This window comes from Ambystoma mexicanum, chromosome 1q, assembly GCF_040938575.1.
Source record: "Ambystoma mexicanum isolate Mex_15411 chromosome 1q, UKY_AmexF1_1, whole genome shotgun sequence".
Taxonomy (NCBI): domain Eukaryota; kingdom Metazoa; phylum Chordata; class Amphibia; order Caudata; family Ambystomatidae; genus Ambystoma; species Ambystoma mexicanum.
This window is the reverse complement of record NC_090922.1, coordinates 447908459-447923915: the sequence shown is the minus strand read 5'-3', so window position 1 is coordinate 447923915 and position 15457 is coordinate 447908459. Positions and strand designations below refer to the sequence as shown.

General features: G+C 48.8%; 1 protein-coding gene across 1 annotated transcript in view; it reads left to right on the top strand.

Moving 5' to 3' along the window:
* The window catches only part of AMFR (autocrine motility factor receptor), a 1604297-nt gene that overhangs the window by 441454 nt on the left and 1147386 nt on the right, over window positions 1–15457 (top strand). Inside the window, exon 5 of the mRNA XM_069640231.1 lies at window positions 3882–3922. Coding sequence (XP_069496332.1) covers window positions 3882–3922 — 41 coding nt within the window. The remainder of the gene's footprint in view (window positions 1–3881; window positions 3923–15457) is intronic.

The window sequence follows — 15457 nt, the reverse complement described above, 5'->3', positions numbered from 1 at the left end:
GACACAACCATCAGGATCCGTTTAGATCAAACTGGCACTCTCTCTGCAGAGATCAAAACTTATAGGGGAGTAAAACAAGGCTGCCCATTGGCCGCGTTGATATTCAGCCTCTTTCTCTCTGATATTGGAGTAGCCTTAGACGCTGTGCAATCGTTCCCTCCAAGAATCCACAGGTCACATCTTAGTTGGTTCTTGTATGCTGATGATTTGATCCTGTTGGATGTTACTCCAATAGGCTTACAGAGAAAAGTAGATACAGTAGAATCCTACGTAAAAACAAATCATCTGCACATTAACATTAAAAAATGTGAAATCTTGTTACTCCATAACCTCAAAACAGTGAGGCACACCACACGTAATAAGGTTACATGGTCTTTGGGGCAGGAAACCTTGAAAATATCAACAAGCACTAGATATCTCGGAATGCAAATAAGTGCAAGTATTTATGACGGCCCATGGATTACAGCCACCAAAAGTAAGTGCAGGCAACTTGCATGCCAATTGTTTGTTTTGAACAAGAAATTCAGAACGTTTTTGTTGAAACCGGTTTTTAACTTCTATCAACAAAGTAATTCCGGTTCTTATGGAGCAGAAAATGCATTCAGATGTCCATATGAGCTGTGGTCAACACTTGAAAAACATCTTTTGGACGAAAGTGTTGGAACTGCCAAAGGGCACTTCGACAGCATGTATACAGTATGAACTATCGCTGATTTCAATGCATGCAAGGATTTGCTGGAACCTGCTGTCACTTTTTCGAAAAACAAGGGCTGTGGAGAAAATCCCACAATTAAAATTTTGCACAGTGCCACTTCGGGCAGTAACAAAAACGTTGTGTCACTGTGGATTAGAAGTTGCAAAGGTCTCCTTGAAGATTTTGACATCAAGCTAGTAACGCTAAATGAAAATCCAAATCTGGCAACAAAAAAAAATCTGGCAAGCAGACTGTGCTCAGACTGGAGAGTTGAGAAGCTCAAATAAACTCATGAAAGATGCCCCTGGCGATGCCATGGGCTTCAACAAACTCCAATGTTATGTGGAGTGCTTTCCTGACCAAAATTCAAGGAGACTGTATATGCTTTTCCGCATGAACGCCTTTCAAACTAAAGAGCGACTTCGAACATGGTCCAACAATTCAAACTTGGATCCATTATGTAGATTTTGTGCAATGGAAATTGAGACTCTGAAACACTTGTTGTTCTGTCGCAAATTGCGGCCAGTTAGAACAATACATTTGTGTCCTTTGCTTTTAAAACCGCCATCTCTAAGTGCAGACAAATGATGGCAGAAAATGTTCGATGGTGTTGACATGAAGTTAATATTTCCAATGACTCTTCTCTTGAATGAGATTGAAACATTATTGATGGTCAAATAGTGCAGTGTAAATTGAGGCTAACTTGTAAAGTTTTGTGAGACTTTTGACAAAATTGATGAATGGATGTCTAACATGAGAAGTGGTGGATATTTTGTTTGTTATATTTTTTAAAGGTTTGTATAAATCAATTAAATTTAAAAAGTTTATCGGACTGCTCCCAAATATTTGTGTAACCTTGTAGAAGGTTATGTGCCCAAACGCGTGTTTAGATCTTGCACATTTATTGTGTTATCTGTCGGCAAATTCCACATATCCCATTTGGGTGGAAAATCCTTGAGGGACTGGTATGCCGTCTTTAGAATACATTGGTATTATGAATTGTTCACTTACACATATATTAAGGCAGCATTTATTTGCATTGAGTGCCATGCTTTGATTTGATTTGACAAATTAGTTAACTTTGTCAGTGGATGGAAGTTAGTAGATTTGTTGATGTTGTTGTGTGGTCTTTCTGTATTAGCGCCTTGAAACTGGCTATGCTTGTGATTTGTTTTCACTAAATAGATGAAGGGTTCGAAATTGAGGGGAGCTGGGAGCTATTTAGCTCCTGCTTTTAGTCTAGGAGAGCCTGATTACCTTAAAAACAGCTACCGGGAGCTACTTTTGGCTCCTCAGGCTAATTGGTGCCATACAAACATGCATATGTGACAACCTTGTGACAACCTTGAGTATTTTAGAATACTTATAAAAAAGAATTTGGGCACACCTAGTGCACTTTTAAATGAATGAATCGTACAAAATGGACAAAAAGTTAATGTGTGCATCTCATTGTGTAAGTTAAATTTGCTGTGCGCTGGGTACTTGCTCTTGGTTCCTCTGCGGTAGCTCCTGAGTACTGCATGAGGCCTGATAACTAGGAGCTGGTTTTAGCTCCTGCTCATCAAATTTTAATTTTGAACACTGAGATGGCTTTTACTATTTTTACTAAGAAAATACAGCAAATTCCCAAATGGCTAGATTCAGCCACACATGAGGAAGGAGTTAAAATTGCACTTATCTGCGGCATTCACAATGAAGGAGTAGAGAAGTGGAGGACCAAGCGTTTTGCGGACAGAAGGAGCAGCTGATTGGACACTCGCTGTCAAGGAACTTGGTGATTGTTCCTACAGTTTATCCTGGGTAATGTAGTCTTGTTAATGTTTTTTTATCATGAGTTGCTTGAGTTTTTATTGAAGAGAAACATATAATGCTTGTCTCCTGTCTTATACTAAGTCGAAGAACTGTATACAGATGAGCCTGCTGAGAATTTTAGTACAAGTTATCACAGATATTGAAAAAACTTGTTAAGAGGGAGAGCAATGCCAGTTGGAACGCGGTCCACGTTTACCTGTGATTTGAGTAACCAGTTCCACTTCATGCTGGGACTCGAAGACTGAGTTAGTAGAGACAGTTCAGAAACTGATTGCTCTGAAAATCAATGCCTGATGGAACTTGCATTTAAAGTTCCAGCACAATTAATCAAGTTTTACATGTGAAACTTACTAGCAAGAACTTAAAAGCCAAGTTCGTAAGAGGTGGTCTGTGCGAATAGAGGCACTATGTGTAGGAGTTGGATGATAGATGCCAGCCACCTCTTATAACCCTCTCCTCCTTTCTATCCCACTCCAACAGCCTCTTGTGCTCCACTGCTGCCCAGTGATATGGTTTGTACCCCAAACAGTATTTGGCACTGTGATATTTATTGCCACTATTAATGCGACAGTAGATGACCATGCCAAATAACCTACAGAACCTTTTTTTAAATAAAATTTGTAAAGTCTATATTGGGTTTTATGTCCTCTTTTTTAAGAAACGACCTGACGGACTATTGAATGACACTTTGATGGTATGCAGCATTTCCACTCTCCCATTTGGAATACGGCCTAATACAGAGAATCGCCTTTATTGTACCCACCACCACTGCAGTTGGGTGTCAATTGCATTGTAGGCAACTTGACAGTCACCAGGTCACATTAGGGTGTCAATGGGGATATGGATGGCGAGATATAGTTGGAGAGGTGTAAAGCGGATAAACTCTTGAGTGAACAGAGGGAGCTGGTTGAATTAGTATGATTTTGACTGCGTTGGCTCTACTTTGGGTGAAAGGTTGGACCCGGTATCTCTCCCTTATTTAGAGATGTTGGGAGATTTGAGCAGGAAAGTGTGGTAAGGGTAGTCGAAGGCAGCAAAGAGGAAAGGTAAAATGAATGTGTCTACGTCATCTGTGTTGCTATTCTGTATGGTACAGGCTGCTGAAAACCATGTCATGGATGTTGCCCCAAATGTTTCAAAGGAGGGTTACATTTCCTTCATTTTTTTGATGACCCCATACCTATGCTCCAAGCAGCTGCATCTACGCTTAAATTGGTAAACTCTTCACATGCTTTTACTAAAGAAATTTGATCCAACTGTTGGCATGTTTCCCCGATTTGTTTCATTGCTCTACTCCATATCGTTCAGCTTAATGTCAGAATTCGAGTATGTTTAATGAATTTTTCAAAAGGAATTATTTTTTTTTCTTTTACAGTCAATGCTTGTGACAATGAGAACTGCTCATGTTATTTTACGGTAAGCACAATTCTTTTGGATATCGCTATCAAGTCTTTTGATGGGATGATTGACTTCCCTTTTTGAGAAGTTTTTAAAAATTAATTTTTTTTTATTAAGAGTAGTCCATTGTGAATGATCTATTTATGTACAGTATCAGCTGTTTAATCTTTGCAGAAAAAGCAGATGCCATCTAGTATCAATGTGTTTTTTTTTTCCACACAAAAATCTGAAAGATTTTAGCATGTAGTTTTCCCAAAAATCGAAACAGTATTTGTCAAATAGCGGTGAAGTGTGCACCTAATTCTAATGTATACCATGTACAAAACAAAAGCCACAAATTAAGAACTTAAATATGAATACTCAACACTGAGTCTCAGTGTGCGTATGCTAGTACCAAGGAAAAAAATCCCAGTAAGATTGTTAAGAAGCTTAATTGTATGTTGATAGAATGTAGTAGTGAGTAAAACTAGACCTCTATTTTGCCCAGAAAGAAAATCCATCTTCAATAGTGTGAATGCTTGCCAAATGGAATAGCTTTGCAATAATTAATGTATTTAATCACACGCTTGAAACTGCTACACCAGCACCAGTATTAGAACCACCTGAAATTTCAAAATTTTATTAAGGCATATTGATAAGGTTCCTTCCAAACTAGCACTGTTGGGGGAATCTTACTACTCAATTGTATTTGTTGTATGCAGCTGATGTCTGGAATCAACAGACTTCAAAGAGCTTGGCATTGTTCTAATTGAGAAAGAACGAAACTCTCTTTGAGTTCATTGCATATCTTGCACACTAGATTAAACCCAGTGGAGCAAAACATGTATGACGAGATGTTGATGTAGGTATCGTGGGAACACAGTCTGGGGATTGCCTTCTGATGATCTTGTCCATGTTCACTTGTAGTGCTACTTTAAATAATTAGGCTTAATTGCCTTACCCGAGCTAGTTCTGCATTTATTTTCTTTTTTTATTTTGACACAGGGCCACTGCACATGCAGCCCTGCCTTCTTGAGCTGCGCTCCGCGCATCGCCCTTCAGTCCTTTTCTCCGGGCGGTCGGGGTCGGACACACTTGCATCTTAGGGAATATTTTTCTTTTTGTTACCTTGTCCTTCATTTTCCAGCTCCGGTTCCACGGTCTTCTTTCTTCTGTCTATGCCGGAGTGTCTGGGATTCGTGTCCTGTTATTTGTGCAAATGTCGTTTCATGAGGCCGGATCCCCTGGTTTTTTCTGCCTGGAGTGCTTGGGCCCGGAACACCGGCAGGAGATGTGCTTTTATTGCGACTCCCTCTCCATCCGGGCACGCTAGCATCGGCTTGTCGGGTGGGAGGAGGCGTTCTAGCGGATTCCTCCTCCACATTTACAGAAGTTCATTGAAGAAAAAAGGAAGCCGCCAGTAAATTCATTCCTTTTTAGGGCACCCCGGCCAGGGGACTCCTTCCTGTAGTCTTCAGGGTCTGGGAGGGGCCCAAGTGGCACTGGTACCAGGTATCTCACTGAGGTGTCCCAAAAGAGATCTAAATGGCACTCCAGAGTTTCCTCTGAGGTTCCCTGTAAAGGGGCTGCCTGGACCGGATCTTCATCAGAGGTACCCCTTTGGTGGCTAAAGTTAAGCCCACTACTTCTGGGGCTTTTGTAACCGGGGTCATTCCCGAATTTTCCACATCTGGAACTAAGTGTACCGAGCCTCGTCTCGAGGTACCTGTGAAGGTGACTAAACGTACTGGGGTTACCCCGAGGATCCCCATCTTGGGGCTATATTTAAGACCAGCAAGATTGAAGGGTCCCCTTCGAGGGCTTTGGCTTCAGGGAGTGACCCTAAGCCTTCCCACACTCAGGCCTGTGGTCGAACCAATCCTGCTGAGGGGGCAAAGAAGCCAGTTAAACACCTTAAGTGTTCAAGTACCGGCTCCGCCGAGGTTCCCTCACTGGCGGCTAATTCATTAGCAGTCTCTAAAGGGTGGCAGAAGCACTCCAGCTAGCACCAGCTCTGCCGAGGTTCCTTGTCACAAGGATAAAATGGAACAGAAGTCACCTGATTCCTCTGTGGTGACAACGACCTCACTGACACCTGTGACGCAGTTCACCTCAGGCGTTAACAAAATGGCAGTCCAACCCCTGCAGTCCACGGCAGTCATTTTGTCTACCTCTGTCACACTAAAGTTCACAACAACTGGTACCGAGAGGGGCCTGTTTTCAGGTCTGAGCAGCCTTTTCAACGTTTTGGGGATAATAAGAAACTGTTCTGCCCACCTATGGATTGGCATGCTCAGTCTCCACTGCCGCACATGGTCTCACTCCCTCCTATGTCCGCTCCCTTGGTTTACGTGGATACATTTGGTGGAGGACCATCCTGGCAAGCACCCTCTTTGCGATCCTGGGGGTATGCGCCTTCAGAGCATCTTCTACCCACTCAAGCGCCTAGGCCTTCTTCTGAGGATGCGTTTTTTGGCAAATTTCAGACGCTTATGCACTCTGATCCAGTGAAGGCATACTTTAAGGATTTATTCAAGGAAATGTATCCTAAGCCACCTGAACCGCCCCCTGATACGTAAATCCTTCTGCAGGTCCCGGTAGTGCCACAACTTCCAGTGGGGCCCCTCCTCCACTGCCTCCACTTTAAGCTGTGCTAAAGACTCTCGTTGCGCAGTCAACCCTGCCCTCGGGCCTGAGGTGCCACATGCGGCAGATCATGATTCTGTTCCCGCCGCACTGGATGAATATCGAGCGGACCAGGACAGCGATGACCCGCCGGAGCCGTTCACGACCGGGTTGTGGATGTGATGGTGTTGCTAGACATCCCAATACCTGAGCCACCGGCTCCACAAGGTGTGTAATTTCTGGAGCTTTTACTCTGTCAACACAGAAGCGCACTGGCCTGTTCCTTCAAAAGGATGTCCTGGCCGAAGCCTGCAAGGTCTGGGAAAAACCTTATTCCGGGCAACACCTAAACAAGAAAATTGACGCTTGCTACAAGCTACACGTGCCTGAAGACATATCCTTCACTGCATGTCCACTCCCCGACAAGCTTCTTAACGCCATTGGAAAAAATGTATTTTCCAATTCGGCTCTTTAGCTATGTCAGGCTAATACCGAGCTTCTCCAGCATGGCGTCTGGCATGGATTCACATGCTCATGAATATTCCCCGTCATCAGGCTGGGAATCCTCGGTAAAGAAAAAATCAGTTTCAGTTTCGTTTCTGAACTGTCTTTCTACTAATAACCAATCAATGGTCTTTGGGTCATACTGCCCCCGGCCAATGACTGCCCTCTACCTAAGCCCCTCCTCTGGTAGCTATCCTGGGAGTCCTCGTGCTATAGCTCTTGAGCTTTTACTGCGTATTGCATTTTTTCAAAGAGTTTTGGTCTCATTTTTCAGTCAATTCGAGCCTCAAGCTCCACCGATTCTTCTTCCGATTTAACGTGGACCTGTTTCGGAAGCCCCCCGAATTTTCATCAAGTTTTCACTTCTTGGAGGATTCCGGAAAATCTTGAGGCCTACCCCGCGTGGTCATGGCCCAGGACAAAGGAGACGCGACGCCTGTTGGATCCAAGCTGTTTAGGATCTGCCCTGGATGTGGATTACAGAATGTGTTCAAGGAAGATGAGCTCTCCCGTTGCCTCTACTGCCTTCACAACGACAAATCGCATGTGGAGAAGGACTGTGCGTTCTGTAAGAACATGTCAGTCCGGACAATGAAGGACCGTCATACTCGGCTCACTAACTGGCTGGAGGGCAAGAGCCCAGCAGCAGGTGAGAAGAGATCAAAGCGGTCTTCTAAGACCTTTGAGGGGGCTCCGGCGACGGGGCCCAACAAAAGGCTAAGACCGCGAGTCCGCGGGCACCGGGAGCGCTGTTGGTTCGGGCTCCTCGGCTGCCAGGCAGGGCGCAATGTCACGACACCATCATCCACAAGCCAACGCTCTGGCTCGGTGAAGAGGAAGTCGGAGAACCCGCGTAAGCTTCGGGAGAAGCCCCGGTCGATCCCGACGGAGACAGCCAAGGTGGGGCGAGGCAGTGACCCTCCCCCTAAGGTGAAGGCCGCCGACACGCCCAAGGTGGTGAAGGCCCAGATTCACCAGGCGAAGGTCTCGATTGAAGGAGCAGTGGCGACCCTGGCGAAGCCTGCGGAAGCTACCCCAATGGAGGCGACCTCTGGGCCTAGAGTTTCCCTGCCACCCAGGAGGGAAACATCTAAGACCCCTGTGAAACCCTGGGATGGGAAAGGGGGGGGGGAAACGGTAGCCCTAACGGACACAGATACCACCTCCGAAGATAATTTGGCTGGCGTCAAAAAGATCCTGGACAAGATGTTGGAGGAGGCCAGGGCCTACAGGAGGGATCCCGACGAGGCGGACGTAGAGAGCAATGGTGGGGCCGAGGAACCATCGACCGTGGAGGAAGAAGAGGACCCCGCGCCCCAGCCTTTGCTCCCGTCGCAGCAGATGCCGCAAGACAATTCAGGAGCAGTCTTGATGGCTTTGCAGGCCCGGTGTACGGAGATGAGGACAAGGTTGCCCTTACCACCAGCGGACGATCCCGCAGTGCCTGGACCGTCGGGTAGTCCACTGAACAAGCGGAGGCGAATCCATCCTCCACCTCCCTTCCAGCCTTCACCCCCATCCCCTCCTCCGAGAGACGAGATGGGGGTGGAGACGCCGGGGACGGACGACGACGGTGGTGACGATTGGACGTATCTCATCACCCCCTGCCTGGGCCTCCCCGCCCGACGAAATTGGCTCTTTTCACGCCCTGATCGGCAGGGCATCAGATCTTTTCCAGCTATGCCCTGAAGAGCAGAAGAAGGAAGGGTTCCTCTACCAACGATGGGAGGCCAAGAGAAAGACCGTCCTCTCGGTCCCCTTACTGGACGACATCTGGGACGAAGGACTCCCTTCTGAATAACCCGTCCACGGCCCCTGCGAAGAGGGACTGGTACGAGAATAAGTACCGGGTCCCGGACTCCGCTCCTATGTGCCTCAGGGCACAGCCGTCCCCGGATTCGGTGGTCTCCGCGGCGGCCAAGAAGAAATCGGCAGGGGCGACGGCATCAACTTCCACTTCCCCACCGGACGCCGAGGGGAAGAAACTGGATGCCATGGGACGACGGGTCATCTCGTCGGCAGCGATGACCAACAAGGCGGCCAACGCCCTTGTTAGGCAGAAACCTGTGCAGTTCCCTTGGGGACCACTGCAAAAGATTTAAGACTACAGGTGTTGGCAGTAAACCCACTTGGTAGCAGTCTGTACCACCCAGTTTTACCTGGTAGCTGTGGCTGAGCAGTCAGACCTCTCTCAAGAAGAGTTAGGCAGTATGCTAAGTATACACAATAGGCACTCAGATACAATAGCACAAGCAAACACTGACCAGAGCTTTGGTATCAAAGTATATAATTATTTATTTATTTAAAAACACACTTATTGAAACACTCCAGCACTATTATTGTAAATCACTCTAAACACAATTACTATTATTATATATACACTCCTTATTCCTTATCAGACAAGTCTTAGTTAACACCACTTATTTCCAGACAGAGGTGAGCGCTTAACTATAGATGGCACTCCAATAAGTTAACGAAAAAGGGAGGGAAAAGGCAGAATGTAGGAAAATACAGCACACTACTACTTAGGAACTCTTAAGCAAGGCAGGAAAGTCAAAAGTTACTTGTGAGCCAAAGTCCATAGGCCGGGCCCACTCTTGGAGAGAGCAGGGCACAAATGCACCCAAGATCACACAATGACAACAGGCTTAAAAAGTCTTGCAGGGAGTTCGGAAAGGTTCTAGTTAGGCTCAGAAAAGTTTAGCCAGGGTGTCCCAGGCTAACCCAGGGTCGAAAGCTAAATCTACCCCGTACAGTCGGTTTCAAGGGAAGCCAGGCGGAACACGGTACCGTATGTGGAAAGGATCCTCCAGCGGGGGCAGTTGTTCCTGGCAGCCGGGTGCAAGTTGCCGCGTCGTCCAGAGGAAGAGAAGATCTCGACGTGGAGGAAAGATGAAGGTCGTTGCACTGCCAGGGAAGAAACCAGCCGCTGAGTTTTCCGGTTAAAGGTACTACCCTTTGATTCGCGGTAGTGGTAAAACATGGTATCCCGGTTGCCGGGGTGCTTGGCACAGGCAAGGCGGCCACGAGATGTTCCAGGAAGCGAAAAAGGAAGCAGACTGGTTATCCCCACCAGTCGAAGGAAGAAGACTCTCCGGGCTGGAGATCTCCTCTGTCGTTGGGAAAAGTGGTCTGACGGTTCAGCAGGGCTCCACCGGTGGTGTCGTCGTAGCAGGTCGGCTCAGCTTCTCCCTTGTCGAATTCTTAGGTCCTGTGGCGACTTCTGAAGTTCCAGTCCCCAAAGCCCTGCTTTTATGCAGCAAACCCCCATTCACTCAGCCTAGCTGTCACTCAAACATGCTAAGTGGTGAGCCGGCCGGCTCACCACTTGGGCCAATCAGGACGTAGTGCGACTTGAGTTGCCTAGGCAACTCAGTCCAGGGTGCCTAAATCCCCCTCCACCCCTCCTAAGTACCCCAGACAGAGTGGCACCACTTTGGAGGGCTTCTGTGGAGAAGCCCGCCAAAAAGTGGAACAAAGGGCTCAACTTGGGTTGGAGTCACAGAAGCCAACACAAACGCCATTTTAGAACCGAGTTCTGGCAAAAAATACCAACCGGAGAATTAATATTAAATAAATAAACGGGCGGTATATTCGAGGATATAGGAATTAAATAATTAAAGTTGGTAGCCTCGAACAATGGGAAATCCCATAGGGATATATTCGCGGGTGAATATAAAAAGTAGTATCCACTGCCACCAGCCAAAACTCGATCAGGGGGAACGGAGACGTGCCCCCTCGACTAACGGACCCCGGGGCAATCGAATTGCCCCGGCCAGTACGTCCACAATATGATGGTTTGTACTGGTTCTGTTCAGAATTTGAGACTAGTAAAGTCAATGGTGACTTTACATGCCCTGGGAGACAGTAGTCAGTCCCAGGGTATGGAGTCTATACTGGGGGGTCACTATGACACCCCTGTGTTACTGCACTGAGGGTGCTTTGTAACACACATCACAAAAACACATGAAGCCCTATGGAATAAAAGACCCCATAGCTCATTAAACACATCTAGAATCAAAGAGACGCACTCAAATCATGTCCAAGAGTGAGGGTAAAAGAGTCTCACTCTTGGCAGGAGAAAAAAAATAAACCCCAAAAATCCAGCAAAGCTGCTGGGGGACTCACTAGGTTAGGAAATTCAGCCTAAACAGAGAATTCTCCCTAACAGCCCTCACGATCGTGGCGTGCTAAGACAGGGAGCTGTGGTTCAAGATCGCTCCCATCCTGGACTGTCTCCCAGATGACAAGAGGGCAGAAGCCCTTGAAATCCTGCAGGAAGGTGAGGTGGCGTCAGACCACGCCATCACGGTGGCCACGCACATCGCCGCCACTGGCTTTCGCCAGATGGGCAACAGCGTTTGCCTTCGCCGCTGTGGTTGACTCAGTGCCACTAATTTCCGTCAGGACGTGCAGACCAGGCTACTGGACATTCCCTTCGACGGGAACAACCTGTTCGGCAAGGCAGTGGACGAGTCACTGCAGACCATCAAGGCGGACACCGAGACGGCTCGGTCCCTGGGTTCTCCATCAGCGACGGCTGTCTTTTCGGACCTCCGGAAGCAAGTCTCAAGGTGCCTCCAAAGGATTCGGCGGCAGTTCCTCGTCGTACTGCCAGGCAGCCCGCTCCTCGTTGCAGGAAGCCTACAGAGGCCGCAACAAGACAGGAGGACACCATTGTCTCCAAGAAGGCCAAGGTGGCATGGCCTCGGCGAAACAAGACTGAATCGGCCGTGACGTCGGGCCCCCACCCAAGCACCCTGATGGGAGTCCGGCTGGCGGAATTCATCAGCGTATGGGAGTCCATCTCCACTGACCGTTGGGTGCTGGATGCCCTGGCCCACGGGCACTGCCTGGTGTTCCAAAGAAAGTGTCACATGTTCCTGCCTGTGGCCAGGAAAGAAAACCATGTGCCATAGCTGCTTCTGGAGGTAGGAGCAATGCTAAAAAAGGGCGTGATAGAAATCGCCCCAAAGAGGCTCCGGGGCTCCGGAGTATACTCGCGGTACTTCCTCGTTCGAAAGAAGACTGGCGACCCGTCCTAGACCTTTGCCGCCTCAACAGATGCATCAAATCCCAGAAGTTCAGGATGGTCACCCTTCAGCACGTGCAGGGACAATTGGAGGAAGGCGACTTCCTGTCGTCGCTGGATTTGGAGGATGCTTACTTACACATCCCCATACGCAAAGGACATTGAAAGTTCGTACGGTTTGTGGTCCAAGGGTGGCACTACCAGTTTAAGGCCCTGCCCTTCGGGTTGAAGTCGGAGCCAAGGGTCTTCACCAAGTGCCATAGTGGGAAAGGTACAACGGCTGTTGAGCATGAAGTGGGCAGTGAGGTCCATCAAGTCCCTGCTCGGCATGATGTCATCGCATCTACCTCGTATGTTTGTGCAGGTTGCGGATGCGGCCACTACAGGAGTTCCTCAACGCTCATTGGATGCAAGCGGTGGGAACTTCGAAGACAAGATTTCCCTCAATGAGACTTTCCGCCAAGCGATCCGGTGGTGGGGCACCCGCACACATCTAGAAGCGGGCATGGACTTCCAGACCCCGGAACATCAAAAAACGGTGACGGACGGACACCTCCCTCGAGGGATGGGGGGCGCACACCGGAGATCTCCACGCAAGAGGCCTTGGTCTCCCGGAGGAGAGGTCGCTACACATCAACGTCCTGGAGCTCCGAGCAGTGTTCTGGGCCCTCAGGTCCTTCCTTCCGTCCCTCAAGCGCAAGGTGGTGAGGGTCTTCACTGACAACACCACCACAATGTTCTACATCCGGAAGGAGGGGGGGGCACCAGATCCTCAGACCTATCAAGGAAGCACAGGATCTGTGACACTGGGCTGTGGCCCAGGGGATGTTCCTGGTACCCTTCCATCTGGCAGGAATAAAGAACACCATCACCGACTTGCTCAGCAGGGAGCTGAGCTCTTGCCACGAGTGGGAGCTTCGGCAGGATCCAGTGGATCTCCTATTCCGACGATGGGGCAATCCCCAGATCGATCTATTCGTGGCGGCGACGAACACCAAGTGCCGGAGGTTCACCAGCAGGTTTCCCCTGCCGGGGAGCATGGGCGACGCATTCTCATTCCCCTGGGGCGGCCTGTTCCTGTATGCGTTCCCACCGTTGCCGTTGCTTCTGCGACTCATCAGTCAACTCGGATGGTCCCCGTGCAGCATGATCCTCGCTGCACCAGCGTGGCCGAGACAGATCTGGTTTCCGGACCTTCTGGGCTGCTACGTGGAGGTCGAGACACACCTTCACGAGATTCTACTGCGTCGACTGGGATTCCAGGGAGGAGTCCAGAGTCGGCCAGGCAGCGCTGCACAACCTGTTTGCTTGAAGGTGAGCCTGGTGAGGAGGTAAGAGATGCTTAATGTTGAGTTGTTGAAATGCTTAATGTTGCGCCTTACCACCTCCCGTGGTTGTGCATGTGTGTACTGCTATGTATTCGTGTATTCATGAACATGTGAATCCATGCCAGACTCCATGCTGGAGAAGGAACAAGTTACTTACCTGTAACTGTTGTTCTCCAGCATGGTCTGGCATGGATTCACATGCAAACCCTCTCTCCAACCCCTCTGCGGCTCTTCTCTTGGTCCTACTGTCACTTTACGTGCTACCAAATCTGAAGATGGCTGCCAGAGGAGGGGCTTAGGTAGAGGGTAGTCATTGTTTGGGGGCAGTATGACCCAGAGACCAGTGATTGGTTATTAGTAGAAAGACCGTTCAGAAACGAAACTGATTTTTTCTTTACCAAGAATTCCCAGCCTGACGGGTAATATTCATGAGCATGTGAATCAATGCCAGACCCATGCTGGAGAACAACAGTTACAGGTAAGTAACTTGTTCCTTATACTGGCGGCTGCTAATGTCAATCTGTGGAAGGAGTTTGCCGAGTTTCAGGAATGTATTCCTCCTGGTAGGCTCGAAGACTTTAAGGGTGGCTTATCTGATGCCAGAGTTCTGGCACAGGACCTGCTGGAGGCCGCGGCCCATCATGTTGACACTACAGCTCGGGGCCTTAAGGTTGGAGTAGATGTCTCCCACCAAGCGTGGCTGCATGCTATGAATTTCTCTGAGATTCATGACAAAGTACTTGATCTTCCCTTTGAAGGTTAGGAATTATTCCGCTCCTCTCCTGATGAGGAACTCTCCAAAACCAAGGCAAGCATGCAAACTGCCAAGTCATTGTCGGTCCTTGCCAAATCCCCAGTTAAGGCACCTTATACTCGGAGGTTGGGCTCTCAAACAAGGTCCTTCTCTGGTTTCAAAGGTGTTCAGGACTGCCGTGCGCGCCGGGGAGATGCTTCCGCTGGTGGCCCTCGCTGCAAGCAGCAAAGGCAAAGTGGCTGGTTTTTCTCTGTCAACAGCCTCCTCCTCAGCAACGGGTGGTCTCCCCACCGATAAACCATCTAAATGCACGAGAGTCCGGTGAGAAAACGAATTTCGGCTTATCTGGAGGTGTGGCAGACCATCACAGAAGACCGATGGGTTTTGTCTGTCGCCCGGGCGGGCCTTTGCTTGACCCTCCCCCCTAACCCACCCTCTCACTCTCCTCTTCAGCAGACTGGGTTGCCCTCCCTCAGAGCCAAGGTACAGAAACTTCTAGTCCTCAGAGCGGTGGAACTTTTTGGCTTGCGGGAGCCAGGGGAGGGCTATTACTCCCGTCTGTTTACAGTGCCCACACCCAACCAGGCTGGCCTGTGCACTATCCTCGACCTCTGCAATTTCAATCTCTTTCTACCCCAAGAGAAATTCAAGATGATTATGCCCCAGCCAGATAAAGTCCTCTCTCTGGAAGGCTGATTGGTTCATTGTGGTAGACCTTCAGGATGCCTACATGCATATCCTGATCTGGACCCTACATTGAAAATATCTGCGGTTCTCCGTAGAATGGAACACTTCCAGTATCGAGTGCTACCGTTTGGTCTCCGCTAGGCTCTGTGTGTCTTTACAAAGAGGATGGCGCTCATAGCAGCATTCCTCAGACTGCAGAGAGTTCATGTATATCCATAGTTGGACGATTGGCTCCTGCACAGTCCTTGGCCACAAGCCGCTACGGCCAATCTTCTATCACTCCTTCAGCTCCTGTTTCATCTTGGGCTGTCAGTGAACTGGCGGAAATCGTTGATGGTCGCTCAAGACCTGATCTTTCTGGGTTTCTGTTGGGATACCGTTGGTACCAGAGTGTTCCTGACGGAGGACAGGATTGCAGACCTTTCAACCACATGCCAGCTCTTCCTGCAGTCCTCCCACATGTCAGCCTGGGGGTTCCAGAGACTCCTGGGCCTCATGGCCTCTTGCGTGTTAGCTCTACCTATTGCACGCCTGAAAATGAGGCACAATCAGCTTGTTGTTCGGGGCGGCTGGTCCCAGGCTAGGGATCCGGACTCCAAGATGATTGCCGTCCCATCCTGCATGACGTTGGATCTTCATTGGTG